General features: G+C 44.0%; 2 protein-coding genes across 2 annotated transcripts; both read right to left on the reverse strand.

Annotated features, from left to right (window-relative positions):
• Nucleotides 1–516: 516 nt before the first annotated feature.
• On the reverse strand, nucleotides 517–3,025 carry LOC122784811 (gastrula zinc finger protein XlCGF26.1-like). The gene is made up of 2 exons (XM_044050167.1): nucleotides 2,657–3,025; nucleotides 517–2,216 (listed from the first exon to the last, which is right to left on the reverse strand). Exons 1-2 carry the CDS (start codon nucleotides 2,850–2,852, stop codon nucleotides 709–711), a joined length of 1,704 nt encoding a protein of 567 aa, XP_043906102.1. The 5' UTR covers nucleotides 2,853–3,025; the 3' UTR covers nucleotides 517–708.
• Nucleotides 3,026–6,582: 3,557 nt separating this feature from the next.
• On the reverse strand, nucleotides 6,583–12,538 carry rab40c (RAB40c, member RAS oncogene family). The gene is made up of 6 exons (XM_044050315.1): nucleotides 10,714–12,538; nucleotides 9,393–9,453; nucleotides 9,104–9,164; nucleotides 8,932–9,009; nucleotides 8,090–8,312; nucleotides 6,583–7,471 (listed from the first exon to the last, which is right to left on the reverse strand). Exons 1-6 carry the CDS (start codon nucleotides 10,853–10,855, stop codon nucleotides 7,197–7,199), a joined length of 840 nt encoding a protein of 279 aa, XP_043906250.1. The 5' UTR covers nucleotides 10,856–12,538; the 3' UTR covers nucleotides 6,583–7,196.
• Nucleotides 12,539–14,436: the final 1,898 nt, after the last annotated feature.

The raw sequence follows: 14,436 nt of genomic DNA on the forward strand, positions 1-14,436 counted from the left end.
GTGTGTTTCACCTCTGAACCTTTTTGAGGCACAAAAACAGAATAAATGTAATATTATGACTTTTTCTCGTCATGATTTTTCTCACAATATTGCTTCTTTATTCTTTAAGACGACATTTTTCTCCACGTCAAATTCTGCTATAACACAAATAATTAGGCTTAAAATTCAGGAAGTTAAGTGACTTTTTTGAAACATATTTTTTAAATTAATATAATTAGAATTTAGTGCGTTTAAGAAATGTATAACGTAATAAACATGATGATTATCAATGTGACAGCCTTTAAAATGGATGTTTTATCGTGATATGATGGGCAGATCCTGTACATGTCACCACATATAGATATAATATCTATATTATTGATTTATTTATTGAAATGGTGTGTGTTTGTGTTGTGATGGGAAGCTGTGCTGGTGCCACACACAAACGTCCCCTCTGTCTCTACAAGGTTCCGCGTTTCCAATTCCACTTTTATTGCTTAATTCCCATTTGTCACGACCACACTTTCAAAAAAAATCTCATTTTAACCTGTGTTTATTTTCCAACCAGGAGCAGCACTTTTTTATATTACATATCAGTTAAAAAATAAGAAAATAAAAGCTAAGGCAGGGAACGCGATCGTGTTCTGTCCAAACGAACAAACGAGGAGGCGACAGAAGCCTTTTATTGTTTTTCTGTATCTACACTTCACCATGTTTCCATGGCAGCAGTCACTTGGCAGTGGTGTGGCTCTTCATGTGAAGCTTCACGTACGTCTTCCGGTGGAAACCTTTGCCGCACACGTCGCAGCGGTACGGTTTGTCCCGCGTGTGCGTGCTGCCGTGATGTTTGAGCGAGGACTGGTCGCTGAAGGAGCGGCCGCACACGTTGCACAGGTACGGCTTCTCGCCCGTGTGCGTCCTGATGTGTCGTATCATGTTGTGGCGGCAGTTGAAGGACTTGCCGCACTCGCTGCAGAGGAACGGCTTCTCACCGGTGTGAATCCGCATGTGCGTCTCCAGACTCGCTCTGCTGTCGAAACACTTGCCGCACACGTCGCACACCTTCCCGTTCTTGTGCGTTTTCAGGTGAAGTTTGAGGTTTTCCTCTGAATCGAAATGCGTCCCACAGACGCCGCACAGGTCCGTGGCGTGACTTTTAGCGTGATTTACCAGGGAAACCACGGAGTGGAACATTTTTCCACACACTTCACATATGGTCTGACTCTGCTGTTTCTTCGGGGACAAACTCTTGAGCGGATTGGCGTCGCGGACGTCGCCGTTCTTGTCCTCTCTGGCAGGTGCATTGTTGGAGTCCGGGTTCTTCTTGTTCAGATGGATCATCATGTGGCGTTTGGACGTGGTGTAGTCGCTGAAGCACTTGCCGCAGACGGAGCAGGCGTACGGCTTCTCGCCCGTGTGAATCCGGATGTGTCGCATCATGTTGTGATGACAGTTGAAAGACTTTCCGCACTCGCTGCAGTTGAACGGCTTCTCCCCCGTGTGGATCCGCATGTGCGTCTCTAAAGGCTTCGATCCCAGGAAACACTTCCCGCAGACGCTGCATATTTCTGCCTTCACGTGCGTCTTCACGTGAGCGTTGAAGCCGTCCTCCGTCTCCAGACGCTCCCCGCAGACGCCGCAGACGTCCTTCGGGTGAGATTCCATGTGGTTGACCAGGGAGACGGTGGCGTGGAAGGCCTTCAAGCAGACCTTACAACAGATCCGCGATTTGTTTTTTTTGGTCGGACTCAGTATTGGAGACGTCAGTACCTGAGGACCCCCCTTGGTTCTTTTGCGTTTGCCCTTGACGTCACTGTCGTCACTCTGAGACCCCGCGCTGGCCACCCACTCCTCCTCGCTGTCGTCGTGTTCAGCTGCAGAGCAGCCAGAGGAGGCGGCATCACTGTCCTCCATCTTGGTGGTGTCGTGCTCGGCTGAAGTGCTCGGCAGAGGATCTTCTCCCTCAGCTCCCCGATAGTCAGACCTCAGAGGTTCCAGCTCGCTCTTCACATAAGGAGGCATGAATATGAACTTGATGGAGTTCTTCTCCTCCTCCTCCTCCTCCTCTTCCTCCTGACTGCTGGGAAGCCCCTCCTCCTGAATCCTCTTGGCGTGCGGGGGCTCCTGGTCGTCCTCTTCCACAGCGCAGGTCCAGTCCGGCTCACGTTGACCGCCCTGCTGCTGCTGATCAGAGGGAAAGTCCTCGTTCCAGACAGAGAGTGCTAGCTGTGGCGGCTCTGCAACAAAACACAGAGAAACAAACGTAAAACGAAGAGAAGAGAATCCAATACAATCACAAAAAGCAGCGCCCTCTATTGGAGCATTCAGTAATGACTTGAGACCGTCTTTAAGTCTGTACATTCACTGCAACTGAAACGGGATTTAAAAGCACAAGTTTGAAAATGACCACATTAAAAAGTGACAGCTCAAGCATGAATGTGTAGCCTTCCATCCCTAACGTGACCACCTTTGCCCCGAGCCCCCAAAACTCCCTTGAAACGCCCCTGGGCTCGGTCGGGAAGCTGGTGTCAAGATCTAGCGCTAATTCATACATTAACACTGAAGTTAAAGGAGGAAAAGAGCGTTAGAACAAGTGAAGTTAAGCTAGGCTAGCTAACGTCAACAGAAGTGGGTGTTGTTGACGGAACACACGACAGTGGGTCAGCGGGTCACTCACCTGCGGGTCTGTTCGCTCCCCGATCCCGGTCCAAGACGCTCCGCAGCATCGTGCGCTGCCGTCGGATCTCCTGTTTAGACTGCACGATCTCCTCCTCGTAGCCCGCGATGGTTTTTCTCACAGCCTCGAAGATTTCCTCCGCGGCCGCGGACAGACGCTCGTTGACGAGCACCCTGAGCAGCTGGATACTGGACATGACGGAGCCGAGCCGAGCCGAGCCGAGCCGAGCCGCCGCGACTTCAACGAGTAATGAAGTGGAAAATACAAATCAAAACAACACGGCACGTGACACTGGGACAGCGCTGTGTATGTGTGAGCCGCAGAGTTCGCGCCGTGTCCAACCGACGCACTTCCGCTCACGTCTTCTTCTTCTTGTTCTTCTGTTCATTTTAATGTCGATTGTTAAATTGCTTAAAGGCGCATGACCACCGCCTACTGGTCAGGAGTATGAAGTGATTCCAAATTCTGAAGAAAAAAACAAAACATATACAGTATATATGTGTTTTATCTTTTTATATGAATTAAAAATCTGCTCTGGATTTCCAAAATTAATATAAAAAATCTGTTTTTCCTTAATAAAATATAGGCTACACATATTTTTAATTCTGTTGCAGTTTTTCTTTTGAGATTAAACCAAACTCATTCATTCACTTTTGTGATGTTTTTAATGTTTCATTAATTTTTTTTCCACACAGACAATGTGTTGTTCATTCTACATTCCAGTAGATGGCAGTCTTCCCCAGAGTTTGTTTATATTTCTCTGCAATATCAGGACAGTGATGTTGAACCTTTTTTAAAATAAATAAAAATGTTTAAGCTGAAACTGAAGTTTGCAAACCACTCACTCTCCTACACCAAATCTCATAGAGAAAATCAGTGATTTTAACATCACAGCAACATAGGAGTTGTTGAGCCACTGCTGCCTCACTTTGTCACTTCAGTGATTGAAATCCTTTGTTCAGATTGACCTCAGTGACACAAAGTGACCACATGAGGCAGCAGAGGACCAGCAGCTCCTGTGTCCCCGCTAGCGAAAATCAATGATTTTCTCTATGGGGTTTGGTGTCAGAGACAAACTTTAGTTTTTCCTGTTGGAAAATCTGTCTAACAGTGAGATAAAGGCGTGAACATGTGACCTAGATAACGCTGGCAAGCACAGATATTGTCTTAATGTTTGAGGCCAATCTCAACATGAATAAAAACTATAAACCTATTTGCTTTATTCCTCATTTCGAGCTGCCAAATTAACCAGGAAGTGCACAAACCTAGAACAACAAAATAAAAAAACTACTTTTGTTTTTTAACTTTTGATTTTCAAACTGCACCTGGAAACCAGAGTTTTATTTTGAGATTGGCCTCAAATATAAAGACTTGAAATCAGTGAATGACTGTCACTTCTGCAGCTCTGAACCAAAAACCATACAATTGTACAAAAATAATGAGCAGACATTTCAACTTTGACATTATTCAACAGTTTTATTGTGAAAAAAATCTCTTCATCCCCTCGCACTTAAACTGTACAATCAATAATTTAAAAGAAAAGAAAAAAAAGAGGAAAACTTGCTTAGTGTTTGAGGAAATTCTCTCTCTCTTTCACACACACACACAGACACACACAGACACACACAGACACACACACACACTTCAGATGACACAGCAGCTTCAGCCAAAAACAAGAATAGTGTTTTACAGGTGTTCATCATCAACATCCTCACACCAGTCAGGTAATATCATGATGAAATCCCCAAGACTCAATCTCCCACAATTCTCCACAAACACTTCCCTCTTTAGAAGAAGAAGAAGAAAAGAGGGAAACTCAGCTCAGGAGAAACATGGTCATCAAACACTGAGGAAGTCGACGTGAAACCAAGAGAAAACTAAGAAAATTCAGATGCAGAAACACAAAACCTTTATATTACACTCACTGAAAGTTCATATGCTCTGTGAGTCATCAGCAGCAGCAGCAGCAGCAGCAGCAGCAGCACTAACACTGATAAAATCCTCCTGTGCCGTCACAGCTGGAAAACTCCAGGGGGAAAATCTTGGCAACAAGCTAGAGATGAATTTCCTCTTCCTTCAAAGTAATAGTTCTTGTTTTGAGAAGTGTGGTCTGCACGAGGTTTGCCGTGAGCCCCCGGCCTGAGACTAAAGAGCCCACTTCACCAAACACAGCAACGAAAACAACGTCTGTTTAAGTCTACGACATCTTCAGAACATCTCGTTATCTCGTCTTTATCTCACTGTGAGACAGGAAACCACTCACTCTCCCAAACCAAAGTCCATAGAGAAATTCAGAGATTTTACCTCGTGAGGACACAGGAGCTGCTGGTCCTCTCCTGCCTCGTGTGGTCACTTTGTGTCACTGACATAAATCTGAACAAAGGATTTCAAACACTGAATTTTACAAAATCAGACATTTGAAACAACTCCTTTGTGTGTGTGATGTTAAAACTGTTAAAACTGTTCTCTTCTCTATGGGCTTTGGTTTGGGAGAGTGAGTGGTTTACAAACTTCAGTTTCCTGTTGGAAACATCTAACAGTGAGATAAAGGCGTGTTCTTAAGATATCAGACTTAAACAAAATAAAACCCCTTGACTGTAGTCAAGTCCAGTCACACCTGAAAACCTGCAGCTGAGAAAGACAGAGTCCAAACCAGCGAGAGAAGAGTGTGGAGGATGAAACCGAGCCGATGACGCCCAACAGAGATCTATGAGAGGAGCATGTGTTATTCAGCAGCGACGAATCACAGGCGGCGTGCGGAGGCGGCCGAGCAGATCAGAGAGAGAGAGAGAGGGAGAGACGCCTCGACTTTCACTCTCATGGGAGAAACACACAGAGCAGCGAGACTGTTAATGAGCTGCTGAATTCATGTGTTCAAAGATTGTATTCTTTTGTAAACCACTCACCCTCCCACACCACAGTCCATGAAGAAAATCAGTGATTTTAACATCACACACACACACGAGTTGTTGATCCACTGCTGCCTCCATCACTAAGTTCTAATGTCTTATTTTATCACTTCAGCATTTGGAAATCTTCATTCAGATTGACTTCAGTGACACAAAGTGACCACACGAGGCAGCAGAGGACCAGCAGCTCCTGTGTCCCCACCAGCTAAAATCACTGATTTTCTCCCTGGACTTTGGTGTCAGAGAGTGAGTGAGTTTAGAAAGCAACACAAACATCATCACAAGTACTCGGGTGTTGAACTGAGCTCTAACACATGTCGTGTCGAAGCATCACAATATCATTACAGCATTAACAACATGCAATAAAAAAATCAAGGGGTCCTGGAATGACTGGAAAGATTCAGCTCCCCCTTGTGGCACTTCAAAATAAATCACTAGGATAGCATGTTGGCGAGTTAGGCAGCGTTTTCAAGGAAAATGAATTGTGAGTCATTTCTTGTATCGTGCTGTAACACTGTACGTCTTCATGTCCCTAGTCTCATCCTCTGGGACTTCACCACCGCGTGGGAACTTTCACTCGTCTTGTTGCCAAGATTTTGTCGTGTCACACGGGTGAGTGTTCAAACACAAGGTGAGGCTCATTAAAGATCACCAACGGACCGATAATGGAGTGACTGGCTGCTCACTAGTGTCTTACATATTAGCTTATTGGTCAATAAAGTAGCAAATGAACGGAGATGACTATTAGAACCAGAAATGCAGAAGAGGAAGCCCTGAGCAACAGGACTGTGGTTCGTATTGTTTTTATCGTAGCTGAGATTTAGTCTCAGAACAGTCAGCTCTGCTTCCACACGAGCCGATACTAAAATGTGACTCTGATTGGTCAGAGTGTCGTCACTGAAGCGTCACGAGCACAACGCCCGACACAAGAATCAAAGCCAACAACGTCCAAATGTAGATCAAAGTTAAAAAGTCTTCAAAATCCTGAAAACATGCGTTCATCTGCAACACTGAGCAGAGCAAATGTGTCAAATGTCAATATTGAACAGAGGAGACAGCACTGCTGAAAGACACTGTAGCATCTTTGTCTGCTGTTAGCCGATACTGTAGCTGCCAGATGCTAATGTAGCAGACGCCGCGGGATTCATATGGAGTTTGACAGTGACGTTTTTAGCAAAGACAAAAATGAAATAAACCACAGTCGTGCTGTTCAGTGCTTCACCTGCACTTTGAAGTGAAGAAGTGATGTCGAGGTGACACAAGTGACGTGATTTACGTGAGTAACTAATCAGGTGAGCAATTTCTGTACATGTAGTGAACACTCCAGCAGGCAGGGGTCACTCTGGAGCCTCTTCTCTCACTCGAGCAGTTGGATATAGTGTGAAATTGGGTGTCTGTGGATGTTCTCTGATATCCTTAGGCGTCTTTCCCACACCCGCACAGTACTTCCTACTCTTCAAATTAACTCACAACAGAGGGAGGAAGGTCTCATTCATCCCTTTACACGCATCCTTTCTGCTCCTCAGACCTTCATAGTTCTCTTTTGGTCCAAGTAACGACATCCTGACCGCCCGTGTCCTGACACCACACACTCACCGGCTCGCTCGCGGTCTCCTCCAGGACGCCGGTCATTAGGAGATCTTACAGTTGCTGCGGGTGCAGTTCTGCGGGGGACTCTGTGGGGGACGGATGGACTTGGAGCGCTTCAGACTGTTGCCTTTGGATCCGCCGGCCGGGTTGGCCAGAGAGTAAGAGCGTCCATGCATCATGACGGCATTCATGCCGTTGGCCATGGAGAAAGATTTGAGGTGGGACTTGATGGCGACCGGCAGCGGGAGCTTGTCAATGAGGTGGACCGGAGTGCACGACACAATGGCTCTGCAGCAGAGATCCTGGAGGCTGAAGACTGACGGGAGGAGCACAGAGACCATGTTAAAGACAAAACTCACATAAACATTCGCCCTGGAACCCGAGTTTGGGGAGGAGCGAACGTGCAACCAAACTCTCTGCTGTCCTGCTCTGTCCTGCACAGTGGTCATGGTCACTTCTCCAAACCTGTGCTTGCTGCAGTGTTTTGCAGCTGAGAAGTCTGGATATTCATTCAAATCTTAGGCCTATGATTTTAAAAGTAACTAAGCATGATATTCATTGTGAGATTGACTAGTGTTAACCAAAGGTTATCGTGCTGTTGCTGTTAATATTTTTGATCAACTTCTGGCGAACATCGTGGTCCTCTGCACACCCAGCAGATCACCGTTGTTGAAATGAATGCTGCATAAAAAGTACAGGTAGAAGTAGAAATGTACACTTCCTATGACAGCTTCCACTCAATTGTGCGTATACTGCAGGGAGACGCCACCGCAGCAATGGCGGCTTGTTTACTTCCGGTACTTTCATCTATACAGGAAGCAAAAGGTGGCTTTGTTTCACTAAAGTGGGAAAGCGTGAAAGCAAACTCAGACGGGCGGAATGTTGCAACCCCCAGTCAAACAGCCTCACCAGACTGGGCCATGAGTCCGCTCACCTCTGTTAGGCCTCCAGAACTTCTCCATGCCGTGCCTCATCAGGACGATTCGCGACAGCTCTGTGAAGGACTCGATGACGTTGAAGTTGCACAGAGGGCTCACCTCGAAGAACGTCATGCCGTTCTTCTCGGCGTACGCCCTGGCCTGCTCTGTGGGGACCTGACGCTTGAAGGCCAGATGTAGCCTGTTGCCTACGAGGATGCGAGGAACGCCCGGAGCATGCTGGGAAAGAAAAGAAAAGTTACCCTTGATATTCAAGCTTGGTCTGTTTGAAACTGTGAGCGGAGGAGTTACAATCTACATATCTATATCTACACATATATCTATATCTATCTATAGATATAGATATAGATATATATCTATATACATATATATATACATACATACATACATATATACATATACATACATATATATATACTGTATATATTTTAACGACCAACAGTCTGGACCGTTTCTTTCTTCCCTACATCGTTTAACCTTAGTCGCCACATGTGCAGAGGTGGAGCAGGAAAAGGCCGACGTGAAATACACATTCCACAGGACAAAAATACCACACACACACACACACACACACACACACACAGAGAGAGGACATCCTCTTTGTTTCTACGTCAGCAGGAAGGACATATTTATGCACCCACACCCTTGACTTTACATTAGGATAGTTGTTTCGTAAGAAGACAACACGTTCTAAAAAAAAATCAGTCACTACAAAGAATCAGAGAAAAAGGAGAAAGAAAATGAGGAAGGTGAGGAAGGAGAAAAATAAAAATGTAAAAAATCTGTATCGTGACTTCATTATCGTCTAGAAACGCTCGTCACCACCGCTCACACTCACCTCATCGATCTCTCTGATCCACCGGACGATGCCGTCAAACGACCACTTGTTGGTGATGTCATACACAAGCAGGATTCCCTGAAGAGAGAGTCAGTGCGATCAAAAACATCCCATCATAAAACATGCTGCTTCTTTGGACTTTCACATCCCATCAAACACGATCTCGTCTCACCTGAGCTCCGCGGGAATAAGAGCGAAAGATGGTGCAGAACCTGCCTTGTCCCGACGTGTCCCTGAAGACACAGAGACAACCATTCATTGTAGAGGTGTAAAAATTTCTTGTTTTTGTCCACAAAGCACAGTGGTTCAGTTTGAATGATTACTTTGTTAAATGGAGCAAAGAAACAAGCAAAATATTCACATTTAAGAAGCTCACAAACACTAAACATACATAATCATCAATTAATCAAGCTATATCTTGTGAAGATGTGTGCGTTTGTTTGGCGCTGAAATTGGCTTACCACAGCTCCAGCTTCACTCGTCTCCCGTCCAAGAGGATGGTGGTGGTTTTATAGTCGATGCCTGGACAGTGAGACAGAGACGGACATCAGACGAGCCTGAGATACATTTGTGTCCAACTTCTTGGCTGGAACACGGTGAATTCAGCGGTTTTGCGTCACTCAAACTTCCCACTGTTAAGTCCCGATATAAATGGAACGCAGCAGAAACGTCTTTTGAGTTTTGATGCTAACTGAAGGCTACATCGTTCAGAGGGACAGGTGAACTGTAAACATTGCAAACTTGTTTGAATTATTTAAGGAAATGAACCCAGTTGCAAATGAATCACCACAGCCCTAATGTGATTGATTTATTATCTACAGCATTGATGATTTAAATAATAATAATAATTTGGGTTTCTTTCAGCCCAAAAGCCAAGACTGAACTAACTGACCACATGAAGAGAAGAAATGAAGACTCCAGGAAAAACAGCAACCCTCACACTTTCCAGACTCCATCTGCCTCTGTGAGCCACGAGCTGACGCTGGCTAACAACATCAGCCACATTTTCCAATTTTCCAGGCAACGTGAAAGTGCAGCTGAGCTGAAGTGCTGAGCTCGGAGGACGAGTCTAATTGAATTGAAGAGAGTGCAGAGCTTCGTACCAAGTGCTTCCTCTCCTCTGTTTTTCCCGGGGAGCACTTAAGAGCTCCCACATAATCAATATCTCAATCTCTACTGCTGTTCATGGAGTCGACTCATGCTGTTGTGCGTTCAACGCGTCGCTGCTGTGGCCGATCAGCATGGGACGATTTGTTGATAAGTTCAACACAATGAACTTATTGTGAAGGATTTTAATGGCGCTGTACGAGAGAAGTGTGCTCAGTGAGTGTGACAACATTAGAAACTCGACATTATCGTCATATCGTCATAACTAGAGGCAGAGCACTGGATCAATCGGGCTGATAATCGGGCCATTATCATCACAGACCTGTCACTAAAACTTTTGTTTTCATCCAAAGGTTTATTTATTTTTACATTTTTTGATTATCTAGGGCAACTAACAATTATTTTCATAATTGAGTAATCTGTCGATTATTTTCTTGATTTATTCAAGTACTTGTTTGGTCCAGAAAACGACAGAAAATGTTGAAAACTGGAAATAATGACATGGTTTTGGTCACAAACCAAAATGAGAAAAATCACAGAAAGTGGTATTAATTACTGAACAAAACACTCAATCTCACTGAACAAAATAAACATAAAGAAATAATAGCAGGAGAGGGCTTATATTCATATATATTATGTGCTACTTCCGATCTGAAAGTGTCAGGAGTGACTCACCACTGCTGTACGCGTACGGGGACTCCGCTGATCCGTCCTGTAAGCTGTCCAGGATCTCTCCCTTGCCCACATCACTGTCACCAACCAGGAGGAACTTGAGCAGGTAGTCGTAGCTTTTCACCGGGCTTCCCTGGCTGCCCATGACGTCTCACATCTGAGCCCAGGCTCCAATGGAGGCTGAAGACGAGCGACCCACAACTCCCTCCCTTGACAACAGGATGTTCAACCAACCTTCACACACTCTTCTTCTTTTTCTTCTTCTTCCTTAACCCACAACAGATGATGATTTCTGTTTGTCTGTTATTCCATGAACTTGAGCTGAACAGGAGGGTGAACTCACAGTTTAAAGTCCTTTGTTTTGTTTTCCTTTAACTCCTCCAAACTCTTCTACTGTGTGTGACAGTAATTTTCAGGCTAAAACCACAGAACCGTCTCACGCAAAAGTCCCGTCTGAATAATAACATGGATGCAAAGAGTGTGGCTCTGAAGAGACAAAGAAATCAAATGTGTTTGTACTACGTTTGTTTGGTCAAACTAGTGTCTTCACAGTTAATGGAATTATTATTTGGTCCATAAAATGTCAAACAAATGTTCTTCACTTTTCCAAACCTGAAAATGATAATGACGAAAACACTGTTTACTTGCAGCAAAGAAGCAGCTAAAATCACACAACTTCATTTCTTTCTTACAAAAACTAATCAAATCACTAAATGATTAGTCGATGATCCAAAAAGCTGCTGATTAATTTAGCAGTTTATTAATAACCAATTAATACTTAACTACATAACTAGACAAACCTGTAAGTCTTTCTTGCTGATAACTCACCACTTTTAAGTGATATAACCAGAACCAGAGGTAAGACATATATACAGTATATAATAGTAAATAATTCATATACAATTAAGATGAAAAAAACAAACTATTTTCTAACAGGATGAAACAGGCCAATATCCGTGTTTTTTTGATAGGATATTAATAATAAAGTGGGTGATACGTGACACGAACACAGCTAATTAGACAAGAACACACTAATGTTGACAGTAATCAGCTTAAACAAACACCAAACCTGGAAAATGTTGTGTCTTTTCTTTACTCAGCAGAGGAAACAACAAGCTAGCGCTGTCACTCAGCTAGCTTAGCCTTTTAGCTTAGCTGTAATCACTGACGAAGACACGTAATAAACCAGTGATTATTTACGTAAAGACTCGGAACAAAACGCCACGACTGCACGACATTAACTGCTATCACTCAGCTGTTACTCCGTGAAACACTTGGCTTTGGTCCCAGCAAAAGTAAATGATCGGTCCGTCAGCTAGCTTAGCCCGCAACTCCGCTCCAGCGGGACGTCAGTGTGATTTGGGGCCCGCGGCTCAGCGCGTCAGTCCGGGCACAAAGACTCCCGTGACTTCGCTGTGTTTTGTCCAGAAAGTTCCGCTCCGCTCTGCGGCGTATGAATGTTTAAGTCCACTCCGAATCCCCACGGGTTCCTTCACGAAGCTCACTCCGTGATTTCAACATTGTTCTCCGCGACACTGAACCACAGTCACAGCGGGGTCTACCTTCTCTGACCGCGGGATAACAACACTGATAGAAGGCGCAGCTGACAGAGCAGCGGTGTCCGTGTCCCTGCTCCCTCCCTAAAGCTTAACGCCGCCCCAGCTCCAACGTGATTGGACGCCGATACCGCAGCGACATGGTAGTGGCATTTGATTGGCTTTGCCACACGTCCGTTACAGTCGACTGTCAACAACAGCACGCAGACGGTGGGAGAGCCGTGGAAAACAAAGGTTCACACCAGGTCCTGAATCAGAACCATCAGGTACGAGCAGGACCGGCCCAAGCTATTCTGGTTTACCCATCATCACTGCACCGCGAAATATCCCCACAATGGTTTTAAAGGGATAGTTCTCAACTGACACATTATCAACACAGAATAAGGAGCTGGAAACTCCACGACACAGTTCCAACACGACTCAGCTTTTTATCTTTTCCATCAGTGATAGTACCTGGTACTAAAACGTGATGTCAGCAGACTCCCGGCCTGTGATTGGTCAGCGAGTGTCTTCACTGAAGAGTCATGAGCGCAACCTGACACAAGAATCAAAACCAGCAACTGTAGATCAAAGTTAAAAAGACTTAAAAATCCTGAATACATTCAGTTCAGTGACAGTGTCAGACAGCACATGAAGTACTGAACCACTCTGTCAAGAAATATTTGATGAATAAACTGATTCAAATGATTCGGTTACACACAAAACAACTGCTTTACAAGTCACGCATGAAACCACGTCACGCCAGTTCTATGAAGCCGCGATATGACGACTCCGCCCACATTGAGGGATGATATCTAAAATATCAAGAATGTGTCTGCAACTGCAGCTCGCCACTACACACATGTTTGTGTCATGAAACTACGCTTTTGTTTCTGTCACACCAAAGTCCATAGAGAAAATCAGTGATTTTAGCTGCAGGGACTCAGGAGCTGCTGGTCCTCTGCTGCCTCAAGTGGTCACTTTGTGTCACTGAGGTCAACCTGAACAAAGGATTTCAAACACTGAAGTGAAAAAAATAAGACATTTGAACTTAGTGATGGAGGCAGCACAACTCCTGTGTGTGTGATGTTAAAATCACTGGGAGAGTTGGTTATATATTAAAACAATAAAGGCTTGAAGAATGAGACATTGCAACATTACATATGCATTAGTTTTATTGAATGAACATGGACTATTTAAACAGATTGAGGGTTTAATTAAAATGAACAAAAACAAGATAATATACAAATTCACCAACTGTAACAAATGACATACTATTGTAGTGACATTAAAGGGCAGTGTGTTACCATTGAAATAATTCACATTTAAAGGTAAAAAAAAAGGATCTCTGCAGGTCTAAGATGTGTTCAAATTAAAGGGATAGTTCAGGTTGTTTGACCTTTGGCTGTATCAAGGACAGGAGACAAATATATATTTCAGCCACCTAACAAAATAATAATTTAGTCAATTCTACTCCTGCTTAAGTCTGTAACATCTTAAGACTGTGTTTGCATCAAACCTCATAGAGAAAATCAGTGATTTTAGCTGGTCCTCTGCTGCCTCGTGTGGTCACTTTGTGTCTCTGACATAAATCGGAACAAAGGATTTCAAACGCTGAATTTTACAAAATAAGACATTTGAACTTAGTGATGGAGGCAACAGTGGATTAACAACTCCTGTGTGCTGTGATGTTAAAATCACTGATTTACTCTATGAGGTTTGGTGTGGGAGAGTGAGTGGTTTACAAACTTCACTTTCCTGTTGGAAAAGTCTGTCTAAAAGTGAGAATGACGTGAACACGTTCTTAAAACATCGTAGACTTGAACCGACATAGATTTTATGAGGCAAGTCTTTTGTTAAGTGGCTGAAATCAGTTTCCTTCCTTCCGTGTTTACAGAGAGCAGGGCCACTGGTCTCGTGCTGGTTCTCGTGATGCTGATTAATCTGAACTATCCCTTTAACGTGTAGCATGAGTCCGGTCTCCAAACTGTTGTTGAAGAAAAAATTAGGTAAAAATTCACACATTTAATAGAACAGCAGCATATGAATGCATTTGATTTCTATCACAATGATCATCATCTGTAACTGACTCAGGTCCAGTTTATCTGGATGAAATATGGCATCAAACAACAACAAACATAAAACACATTATTTCATTTCTATTTAAAAAAGAATGCTTTAAGATTAAAAA

This window comes from Solea senegalensis, linkage group LG19 (assembly GCF_019176455.1).
Source record: "Solea senegalensis isolate Sse05_10M linkage group LG19, IFAPA_SoseM_1, whole genome shotgun sequence".
NCBI classification, from domain to species: domain Eukaryota; kingdom Metazoa; phylum Chordata; class Actinopteri; order Pleuronectiformes; family Soleidae; genus Solea; species Solea senegalensis.